Source organism: Ranitomeya imitator, chromosome 2 (genome assembly GCF_032444005.1).
Source record: "Ranitomeya imitator isolate aRanImi1 chromosome 2, aRanImi1.pri, whole genome shotgun sequence".
In the NCBI taxonomy this organism is placed as follows: Eukaryota; Metazoa; Chordata; class Amphibia; order Anura; family Dendrobatidae; genus Ranitomeya; species Ranitomeya imitator.
The window spans coordinates 543,630,851-543,643,271 of NC_091283.1; the positions used below are offsets into that span (position 1 = coordinate 543,630,851).

Consider the following 12,421-nt stretch of genomic DNA (forward strand, 5'->3'; position numbering starts at 1 on the left):
CAACGACCCTGAACAGTCAGGTGGCGAAACACCGCGCCCCAGCCAAGCAGGCTGGCGTCCGTCTTCACCACCTGCCAGAGAACTGGAAGGAAGGGCCTGACCTGGGAGATGAGAGGTGACGTCAGCCACCAGTTGAGGGACCGTTTGACCCGGGGAGAGTGTCGGATTGGACGATCCAGGGACAAGACAGACCTGTTCCACTGTGACAGGATGGCCTGCTAAAGAGGTTGTGAATGAAATAGGGTGAAGGGTATCGCTTCCAATGTTGCTACCATCCTCTCCAGAACCTTCATGGCCGATCGGAAGGAGGGAAGCTGAGGACCCTGGAGCAAGTGTACGTCCCGATGAAGGATGGGTCTCTTGCCCTCGGGAAATGAAGACTTTGGGCTGACGAGTGTCGAAAATCATGCCCAGAAAAAGGAGGCACTGGGAAGGAACAAGACAGGATTTCTTCTTGTTGACAAGCCAGCCGACACGGGCTAGTGTCGAGGACGATGGAGAGGCTCTCGCGAGCCTGAGAAAAGGACGGAGCCTTGATGAGAATGTCGTCGAGGTACAGAAAAGGTACCAGTCCCCTGACCCTCAAGATGGCTATCAGTGCCGCAATGATCTTCGTGAAAACCCTGGGAGCGGTTAATCGAACGGCAGGGCGACAAACTGGAAAAGGTCCTGGAGCACTGCAAAGCCCAGGAATCTGTGATGTCCCGGGAATATCGGGACATGGAGGTAGGCGTCCTGAATATCTATGGAACACAGAAATTCTTGAGCCTCCATGGAAGCAATTACTGAACGAAGGGATTCCATCCTGAAGTGTCTCAGACGTACTCTCCTGTTCAGCAATTTGAGGTCCAGAATGGGACGAACCTTCCATCTTTTTTCGGTACCACAAAAAGGTTTGAATAGAAACCTGTGAACCGTTCTTTTTCTGGGACGGGAACGATTACCCCGGCTTTGAGGAGAGAAGCGATGGACGCGAAAAAGCCCGGAACTAGAGCGGGGTGTCTTAGAGGTCGGGATTCAAAGAAACGATCCCGAGGTCGTGAAACGAACTCTATTTTGTATCCCAAGGATACAACTTCCCTGACCCATGCGCCCTCTACTGAGGAGATTCAGAAGTTCCTGAGGAAGAGGAGACGGCTGCCCAGCCTGGGAAGTGGGCTGGGGTCCAGTCCTAAACCTGGAGGATCTACCTTGGGAGTAGTGAGAACGCCAGGAAGGAGTGGGCCTAAAGAATACCTTCTTCTCGTGACGTGCCTGTGGCCTCTGCTGCGTGAACCCTGAAAAGGCCGGCTGGTAAGGGACTTTTTGGAAGACAAATCCGCCTGCCAGGCCTTGAGCCAATGGTCCGACGGAAGGGAACAGCATTGCTGGAAGCCTGAGTCGCACAAGACGCGGCATCCAGGGAAGCGTAGACCAGGTATTCACCTGCATGAAAAATCTGGCTGGCAAGCTCCGCTAGCTGTCTAGGTGGAGCCCCGTCCGGGATGCCCTGACGGAGCTGTTTGGCCCATTTGGATACTTCGCAAAGGATTCTATGATTATCATTAGAATCCTTCAGAGATGCTCCGCCAGATAGCGGAAGAAAAGTATTGGTCTTTCAACAGCCTGGAAACCCGAGGATCCACCGAGGGAGAGGCAGTCCAATTAGCAGTGATCTCCGGAGAAAAGGGATATAAAACGCCAAGGCGCTTTCCTCTCTAAAAGCGTCTGGCCGGATTCTCTCTTTCTCTGGTCATGATATCCTCTAATTCAGGGTGAGGAGCGAAAACCTTGGAAGGTGGTTTAGCCCGTCTAAAGGAAACCGCCTGGTCTGCGGGTTCCGTAGCGGAATATGTGATGCCACAGGTCTGATTTATCGCTCCAATGAGGTTCTGAACCATATCCCTTATGCTATAGATTTGGTTTGAATCCAGCGCTGAAATATCCTCCGAAGGCGCAACAGAGAAAGCCTCGCCTGACTCAGGGGAGGAGGACCGGGGAAAAGCCGACCGCAGAGAAGGACCGTGGGGCGAGATGGAACGGGAAGAGGACTCAGACCAGCGTTCCTGTCTGGACCTTTTGCGGCCTATAACGGAAGGCTCAGACGGAGCCTCCTGCAACCCGTTGGCTACTGCGGGGGTCTGCAGGGGCAACCTATCAACCACAGACACAAGGGTTTTAAACAGCGGTGTTAGATCCGCTATGGATTGTGATAGAGAGGAAACCCAGGCTGGAGTGGAGTCTTCGCTCTATAGCAGAACAGCGGGAGGGTCCTGGGCAGGGGTTGCTGCAGGGCTGAGAGAGAGGATTGACCTAAGGGAAGATTGCAGTTCCAAGACGACAACGCAAAGTGTTTGACTAAGGCAGAAGTAGGAGGGCGGGAGCAACCTCCCTTAGAATTAGACATGTGAGAAATGCCAGAAGGTTAGGGGACAGGAAGGCAGAGGAGAGTGTCAGTCTGCAGAGCAGAGCTACTCACGACAGGCGAAGCGATCTTCGGATGGAAAGGATGCATAGCTGCCCAGAGGAGGATCTTGATAGAAGATGCACCTCAGATAGCGATGATGCTTAACGCAGAAATGCAGGCAGACAGCAGACTTCTGGTACACTCTTCTGTCCGGGACCAGCTGCAGCCGCAAGGAGTGGAGCAAGGCATTCCTGGCGCCGAAAAACAAATTTGGGGGAGCAGGAGAAAGTGGGCGGGGCTAACCGTCGGGTCAGTACCGCCAAAATGGCGCCGGTGGGCGGAGCTCACTGAAATGAACCAGTTGGGCGGGAGAAAAACCCGCCCGATGGAAAGCAGGAAGTGGACGGAGTCGCGGCCGGAAGTAGGCCCCGGGAAAAGCCGGGGCCTAAATTAGAGGCCGACGACCGCCGGAGAGGGCCGCGGCGACGGCGGACGTGCAGCCAGGAAAGCCAGCAAGACGGCCGCACCAGGACAGAAAACAGCACGGCCGCAGAAAAAGGCAGCACAGCTGCCTGCAGGCCTGCCGCACCGGCCCTACAGAAAAGCACGGTCGCCGGTGGAAAACAGCGCGGCTGTGTGCCGCCGCGCCAGAGAGGAAGGAGCGGCGGCAGCAAAAAGCAGCGCTCGGAGAAAGGAACAGCTGCAGCAAAAAGGGCAGTACGGTCACCCAGACAGTGCGGGGGAGCAGCGCGAAGGAGACATGACTCCTCCTAGGCCACCCCCGCCAGCCAGAGAAGGACCCAGAGGAAGAGGAGCAGGAATATTCACCTAAACATCCCACGTCGTCCGGTACTAACCTCAAACCGGTGAAGGTATCAGACTTCCAGGGAGCTGTGATGGACGTTCTCGTCTCCTCCAACCGACAGGCTCTGGTGGGCGAGTGGGTGGGGGACGGAGCTAGGACCAGACTTCTGAGCACGCTTGTGTGCTAGGATCATGGTCCTGCTGAGGGATCTATGAGGATATGGGGTGGCAGTACACGCCGTACTCATAGTCCGTATTGTGGGACTACAGGTGTGACTGTTCACCCTGTATCCCTCCAGAAAAAACCTGAAAGAAAACAACGCACGTTGAGGTAGATAAAGGTCTAATGAAAGACCAGTGTCCACCGCCTACTGACACTAAGCTAAACTAAAGTGCATAATGCCAGTCGGTGGGTGTACACTGCAGAGGAGGAGCTAACTTTTTTTGTGCATAGTGTCAGCATCCTAGTGGCAGCAGCATACACCCCATGGTTCCTGTGTCCCCCAATGAGAGGCGATAGAGAAATTCCTAAGACAGACGATAAATTACTGATTGCTGGGGGTCTTGAGCAAAGGGCTCTGGAACCTTGGAATAAGGCTCTGTGCAGCCCTGTATTGAACCGAGTGGAGATGTACATGATCGACCTCTGTTCTATTCATTGTTGGACAGGCAGAGATAGCCACCTTAGAGGGAATAACTCTTTATGGCGGCAATATCCAGTACATACAAGTACGTAGATGATAGAAGTCATGATTGAATGATCGTCTAGTAAGCCATCATTACACAAAGGCAGTCATACACAATTTATTCTATATCGGCTGTTAAAAGCCTTTCAAACTGGCCATACAAGGTCACTGACCACGGCAAATGAACGAACAATAATTCTAAGAATAATCTGCCAGTGAGCAATCAAAGGTCAAAGATATTTCGCTTAACAAAAGATCTTTTGCTGTTCTGTGATGCATGGGTCTTAATTCCACTAATAAATAAAATCTATGTTTCCATACCATTATGTTGATGTCAGGGAGAACTTGCAGGGCTTCAAACTCCCTGACTTTGCCTTGGTCAACATCTTCCTCAAGCTCCCATGTGCTTTCTTCATATGACAGCGAGCACCATTTCACTAAATAATGAGTCACCTCCTGTGAAAAAATACAATTTATGTTCTTTAATTACTATGCTGTCAAATTCTGTGCTGCTTACTGCAGTTTTGATGAAGCAGGAATTTTTTCAAAACTACTATAGGCAGCCCAGTAAGTGGAACATTGCTGAAATCAGAGTCTATGTCTCTATATCATGTTGCTCTCATACTAGTTGGCAAAAATGTGGTAACAGATCCTCTTTACAAGGTTACCCTACAAAGAAAATCCTTTTTAAAAAAAGAACTGAGGCCTACAAATAAATTTTTATGGGTACAGCTTCTTTAACCTCCCTCAATCAGCTCTTATAGCAAGTGGAAGACTGAACTAACCATACATTATATCATATGGAGGAAGGATTTCATGAAGGTTTACTAAACAGGTTCAAGAAGGGCCTGGATGCCATCTCTTAATATGGGTCAATTAGCATCAAAAAGTTAATTTATTTCAGTTCTTCAATATAAAAAGTGAAACTAATCTATAATATAATGCTAGGAGCGTCACTCTGTCCGAAGCCTTTATAGACTGCACAAGCGCGACGCGCCTGAGAAGTCCACAGAGTTACGCATCCGGCAGTAGCGTAGCGTGTGTGGGGGCTGCCTTATACTACAGGGTCTGCCTGTGGGGGGATCCTGCCTTATACTACAGGGTCTGCCTGTCGGGGCGGGCTGCTGCCTTATAGTACAGAGTCTGTCTATGGGGTGCTGCCTTATACTACAGGGTCTGCCTGTGGGGGGTGCGGCCTTATACTCCAGGGTCTGCCTGTGGGGGGGTGCTGCCTTATACTACAGGGTCTGCCTGTGGGGGAGGGGGGTGCTGCCTTATACTAAAGAGTCTGCCTGTGGGGGGGGGGGTGCTGCCTTATACTACAGGATCTACCTGTGGGGGGGAGTTGCTGCCTTATAGTACAGAGTCTGCCTATGGGGTGCTGCCTTATACTACAGGGTCTGCCTATGGGGTGCTGATTTATACTACAGAGTCTGCTTTTGGTGGTGCTGCATTATACTACAGAGTTTGCCTATGGGGTGCTGCCTTATACTACAGGGTCTGCCTGTGAGGGGGTGTTGCCTTATACTACAGAGTCTGCCTGTGGGGGAGTGGGGTGCTGCCTTATACTACAGAGTCTGCATGTGGGGGGAGGGGTGCTGCCTTATAGGTCTGCCTCTGGGGGGGGGGGGTGTTGCCTTATACTACAGGGTCTGCCTATGGGGTGCTGACTTATACTACAGAGTCTGCCTATGGGGGTGCTGCTGCCTTATACTACAGAGTCTGCATGTGGGGGGAGGGGTGCTGCCTTATAGGTCTGCCTGTGGGGGAGGGGGGTTGCCTTATACTACAGAGTCTGCCTATGGGGTGCTGCCTTATACTACAGGGTCTGCCTGTGAGGGGGTGTTGCCTTATACTACAGAGTCTGCCTGTGGGGGAGTGGGGTGCTGCCTTATACTGCAGAGTCTGCATGTGGGGGGAGGGGTGCTGCCTTATAGGTCTGCCTGTGGGGGGGGGGTGTTGCCTTATACTACAGGGTCTGCCTATGGGGTGCTGCCTTCTACTACAGGGTCTGCCTATGGGGTGCTGTCTTATACTATAGAGTCTGCCTGTGGGGGGCTGCTTTATACTACAAAGTCTGCCTATGGGAGCTGCCTTATGCTATAGAGTTGACAGAATGGGGGTGCAGGTAGGGAGCAGCACATGACAGAATGGGGGTGCAAGATGAGAGCACCACATGACAGGATGGGGGCCGCAGGATGAGAGCACCACATGACAGGATGGGGACGCAGAATTGGAGTAGTACCTACCAGGATGGGGGCAGCACATACCAGAATTGGGGCACAGAATGGGAGCACATGACAGGATGAGAGCACACGAAGAGAGTAGCACAAAACAAGATGGAGGTGCACAAAACAGGATGAGGGCTCAGGATGGGGCTGCACATGACAGGAAGGGGGCGCAGGATGGGAGCAGCATACAACAGGGTGGGGGCGCAAGATGGTAGCAGCTCATGACAAGATTAGGGCGCAGGATGGAAGCAGCACATACCAGGATGGAGACCATATACTAATATAAATGATCGCCACCCGGGCGTAGAACGGGTTTAATAGCTAGTATATTATATAGAGTCATTACAAACAGAGAGATCTATTTCAAGTGTTAATTCCTGTTAATGTTGATGATTATGGTGTGCAGCCAATGAAAACCAAAAAGTCATTATCTCAGTAAATTAGAATACTTTATAACACCAGCTTGAAAAAATGATTTTAAAATCTGAAATGTTGGCCTACGAAAATGTATGTTCAGTAAATGCACTCAAAAACTTGGTCGGGGCTCTTTTGGCATCAATTACTGCATCAATGCGACATGGCATGGAGGTGATCAGTCTGTTGCACTGCTGAGGTGTTATGGAAGCCCAGGTTGCTTTGATAGCAGACTTCAGCTCGTCTGCATTGTTGGGTCTCGTGTCTCATCTTCCTCTTGACAGGCCAGGACTCCCCACATTTAGATTTGCTGCAGCAAAATCCCTGGATTTCTTCAGTCAACCACAGAAAGATTTTTTTCTACACCGACCACAACCTGGACTTTGAAGGTATTTGGCATATGAATATCTTGGTTTTATTTATCAGTGGTAAATAAGTAATGGTCCACAAACATATACCTGAGACTTTACCACTAACAATTACATGAAACCAATTGGTTATCGTAACATCTCTGCAGCCAATTGAGGCAAGAAACTGCTATAAAAACTGTTGCAGATTTCTTACAGCACTATCCTTGAATGAGGTTCTAAACTACTAAACTTATAAAAAAAAACTTTCAATCTAAAAATTATATTGGACTATGCTTGATTAAAGGGAACCTGTCACCCCCAAAATCGAAGGTGAGCTAAGCCCACCAACATTAGGGGCTTATTTACAGCATTCTGTAATGCTGTCGATAAGCCCCCAATGTAACCTGATAGATGAGAAAAAGCAGCAGCACCGCAGATTTATCGTATATCCCCATCTACCATTGCATTTACTGTGGACAGTAGGCATGTACATTGAATGAGAAAAATGGTCAACTTACCTCTCCTGTGTCAGAGTCTTTTGTATGAGCAACTTCTAAAATTCTGTCCACTTCCACATAGTCTGGATTAAACATATCTTCATCTGGCTAAGAGAGAAATGTAAACAAAATGTAAGCAACCATGTTTTAGTATTGCATTTCCATTAAAACGATCAGATCAACCTATATGCAAGAAATATACAGTATCTGCTATTCTATTTACAACAATACACTTTAGATCTCTAAGATTATCCAAAAAGCCGTTATGACTAGTGTCACGGATCCCTTCTCCGTGGTGTCACTTATTCGTCACGTGCCTGCTCTCACACATGACTTGGGGTTGTGCCTGCAAGGGTTAATCTATCTCCCCAGTCTCAGTCCCAGCATTCAACCTCTGTCCTATGATGTAATGGGAGCATAAATAACACACTGACCCAGGCCACACACCTGCTCATACGCGCTGCCACCACTCATCGAATACACGAGCGATGAGTCCCGGACTAATAATAATACTAATAAAAATCTGACTATCACTCATAAGGCTCACACACCTTTAGGCTAAGGATTATTTTAGAACATTCAAGGTTCAGCTTGTTAAAGTTTTGTACTTTAAGAACAAAAAGTTCAATGCTTACAATAAGAAAAAGGTATAAAAATATGATAATAAAAAGACATACAACTTATGCAAAACAGTGTCAAAATAAACAGGAGAAAAACTTACAGAAATCATTTAACTGGTAGTTTGCTTTCTGCTCCCTGAGGGGGGGTGAATGGAGTTGGTGGAACACATCAGCTTCTCAGGCTGCCCTCACATGTGAACACAATTCTCTGTCTGCAGCCTAAATTTATAACTTTGGTCTGAGGTCAGGTTTCTAGACCGACCTCCCAGGTTAATATCATAAGTCTGTTTAATTGGGCACGGCCGCTCTACTAATGAATATATTATTTTCTCTTGTGAAAAGGTTCTCAGGAACACATCACCTCAGGCCGCAATTTAGCATCTCCCCTCCAAGACCTCAGAGGTGCCAAATGTTACCTTCTTTTTGGCTCTAGCTAGACCTCCTGGTGAGATCTGGAGACAGAATTTCTACTAGTCCCAAGGAAGTACCTATTAACACCTAGGTGCGACTTGCCTTCAGGACAGAGGTTACATCATCACTGGTCACACATATAACCCTAGACATATATCCCTACACACATATAGATAGATAGATAGATACACATATTTCACCACAACTAGTACTCCGCCAAGAGTCCAGCTGATCTATGCTCTGATGGACACCTGTTTGGGTCATACATGGTTCTGTTCTATCAAGTCTTCCAGCACCACAATGGCAGCTATTGTACACAGTTAGGCTTCTTTCACACTAGCGTCGGAATCTCCCCGTCGCAATGCGTCGGGGAGAGATTCCGATGCTAGCGTTTGCTGCATTGCACAATGGAGGCAGCGGATGCATTTTTCCGGCGCATCCGCTGCCCCATTGTAAGGTGCGGGGAGGTGGGAGCGGAGTTCCGGCCACGCATGCGCGGTCGGAAAAAGCGGTCCGTCGGGAGAAAAAAACGTTACATGTAGGGTTTTTTTCTCCCGACGGTCCGCCAAAGCACGACGCATCCCGTCGCAAGACGGATGCGAAGTGTGCAAATCCGTCGCAAATGCGTCGTCAATAGAAGTCTATGGGGAAAAAACGCATCCTGCAAGCACTTTTGCAGGATGCGTTTTTTCTGCAAAACGACGCATTGTGACGGATTTAAAAAAACGCTAGTGTGAAAGTACCCTAAGGGTCAATTTCCATGGGTTTACAGACAAAGAGCGACAATAGTTTTACATGCTGCAAACATCATGAATGTGCAAACTGTAAAGGGACAAAGAAACATGATTTTGATCAATCGTCTCCATACAGTTTGTAGCATGAGTTACACAGAACATCCTGTCAAGAAGTGATGACTTTTAGGCTATGTGCATACGTCAGGATTCTTTGCAGAAATTTCCTGAACAAAACCAGACTTTTTCTGCAGGAAATCAGCATGCGTTTTTTTCACAGTTTTTGCGCGTTTTTCTCGCGTTTTTTTTTTTGTGTGGATTTTTCCCCATTTTTCTTAGCTTCCCAATGCATTAAATGGCGGGAAATCCGCAAAAAATCCGCAAAATTAATGAACATGCTGCGTTTTTTTTACCACAATGTGTTTTTTTGTGGAAAAAAAAACGCAACATGTGCACAAAAATTGCGGATTGCATTCTATTAATAGGATGCTTAATGGATGCGGTTTTTTGCGGTTTTATCGCATTTTTAGAGCGAAAAATCTGGAACGTGTGCACACAGCCTTATGCATGCATAAGAGATAACATCAGCCAATAAAATATCCCTATCCTGGTGTGCATAGCTCCTCATCCCTATCCTGGTCTGCATGGCTCCTCATCCCTATCCTGGTATGCATGGCTCCTCATCCCTATCCTGGTATGCATGGCTCCTCATCCCTATCCTGGTATGCATGGCTCCTCATCTCTATCCTAGAATGCATGGCTCTTCATCCCTATCCTAGTATGCATGGCTCCTCATCCCTATCCTGGTCTGCATGGCTCCTCATCCCTATTCTTGTATGCATAGATCCTCATCCCTATCCTAGTATGCATGGCTCCTCATCCCTATCCTGGTATGCATGGCTCCTCATCCCTATTCTTGTATGCATGCCCCCTCATCCCTATCCTGGTATGCATGGCTCCTCATCCCTATCCTGGTATGCATGGCTTCTCATCCCTATCCTGGTATGCATGGCTCCTCAACCCCATCCTTGTATGCATTGTCCCCTCATCTCTATCCTGGTCTGCATGGTTCTTCACCCCTATCCTGGTCTGCATAGCTCCTCATCCTTATCCTTGTATGCATGGCTCTTCATCCCTATACTTGTCTGCATGGCTCCTCATCTCTATCCTTGTCTGCATCGCTCCTCATCCCTATCCTTGTATGCATGGCCCCCATCAAAAAAACATAAAAACAAAATATCTACTATATAATTGTCTAAGGGTCACTTCCGTCTGTCCTTCTGTCTGTCACGGATAATCATTGGTCGCGGCCTCTGTCTGTCATGGAAATCCAAGTCGCTGATTGGTCGCGGCAAAACAGCCACGACCAATCAGCGACGGGCACAGCCTGGCGGCAACATGGCCGCTCCTTCCTCCCCGCAGTCAGTGCCCCCTCCATACTCCCCTCCAGTCAGCGCTCACACAGGGTTAATGGCAGCGTTAACCGACCGCGCTATGCTGTAGTGTAACGCACTCGGTTAACGCTGCTATTAACTGTAATGTGCTGCTGCAGTGCAGTATAGAGCAACCTCCACCAGGGGGTGCTGGTTAAGGAAAGGAGGTTGCACACACAGCACAGCAACACTGAACAACAACACAGGTGTCACATGTAATGAAAGGGACATGAAACAAGCCAAGGTCATACACGGAGATAGCAACGCGGTACAGAAGGGGCGAGCAGAGAATAGTCGGGAACAAGCAAGACGTCAGAACCTACCGGGAACGTGGTAATCAAAATGTGAGACGTAAGACGGAGTCGGGGTACAGGCCAAAAGTCAGAACAAGTCATAAACGGGTGCAGTCAGTCAGAGGCAAAGAGGAACACTAGTACAGGGATCCAGGTCAGGAGCTCAAACAGTGCAGGATGAACTATAGCTGACACTGCCCCACAGGCAGCAGAGGACTTAAATAGCTCAGCCAGCTTCAGAGTGAGGCAGAGAGGATTAACTCCCACATGACCAGTCCAGAGACAAGAGAGATGAACATAATCTCAGAACTGGATCATGACATTAACCCTGTGTGATTAACGTTTTACTATTGATGCTGCCTATGCGGAATCAATAGTAAGAAGATCTAATGTTAAAAATAATAATAATTAAAAAAAAAAATCGTTATATACTCACCGTCCGTCAGCCCCTCGGATCCACAACAGGCCTTTCCCATTCGCGACGCTCCGGTAACCAGTCCATGCTGCGATCTCGCGAGATGATGACGTAGCGGTCTCGCGAGGCCGCTACGTCATCATCTCGCGAGACCGCAATGCACTCTTGAGACCGGAGCACGGGAGGAGCGTCGGTAACCGCTTCCCTTGGATCCGGGGGCTCCGGAAGGTGAGTATATAACTATTTTTTATTTTAATTCTTTTTTTAAACAGGTATATGATGCCCACATTGCTATATACTACGTGGGCTTGGCAATATACTACATGGGCTGTGCAATATACTACGTGGGCTGTGCAACATGGCTGGGTAATATACTACGTGGGCTGTGCTATATACTACATGGGCTGTGCTATATACTACATGGGCTGTGCAATATACTACGTGACTGGGCAATATACTGCGTGGCTGGGCAATGAGACTGGGCAATATACTACGTGACTGGGAATATACTACGTGGCTGGGCAATATACTAAATGACTGGGCAATACACTACGTGACTGGGCAATATACTACGTGGCTGGGCAATATACTACATACTAACGTGGCTGGGCAATATACGTGACTGGGCAATATACTACATCGCTGGGCAATATACTACGTTGCTGGGCAATATACTACGTGGCTGGGCAATATACTACGTAACTGGGCAATATACTACATGGCTGGGCAATATACTACGTGGCTGTGCTATATACTACGTGGACATGCATATTCTAGAATACCTGATGCGTTAGAATCGGGCCACCATCTAGTACTATTATACTTACCTTACAGTGCTCCCTCGCAGCGTCTTGTTCTGATGCCAGCAGCTGCTTTATGGCTGGGACGTCATGTGCTGCTCACAAGGAGAGCACAGCTGCTGGAATACTCACCACTCCCCACGCCGGGACTATGTGTATGGAGAGCATTATGTATTCATTGCTATTACAGTATTTTTCAGACTATAAGATGCACTTTTTCCCTCCCAAAATGTGGAGGAAAATGGGGGGTGCATCTTATAGTCTGGATATATTGGCTCTGGCTGTGCTGGGGGAGCGGTATCATAAAAGCAGCGGGTCACAGAGGCAGGAGCCGGCGGCTCCGGCTAACT

General features: G+C 48.5%; 1 protein-coding gene across 3 annotated transcripts in view; it reads right to left on the bottom strand.

Moving 5' to 3' along the window:
• The window catches only part of CHD6 (chromodomain helicase DNA binding protein 6), a 252,579-nt gene that overhangs the window by 134,267 nt on the left and 105,891 nt on the right, over window positions 1–12,421 (bottom strand). For all 3 annotated transcript variants that reach the window (XM_069751935.1, XM_069751934.1, XM_069751936.1), the window contains exons 9-10: window positions 7,390–7,476; window positions 4,198–4,332 (exon numbers count right to left, since the gene is read on the bottom strand). In XM_069751935.1, the coding sequence (XP_069608036.1) occupies window positions 4,198–4,332; window positions 7,390–7,476 (222 nt within the window). The remainder of the gene's footprint in view (window positions 1–4,197; window positions 4,333–7,389; window positions 7,477–12,421) is intronic.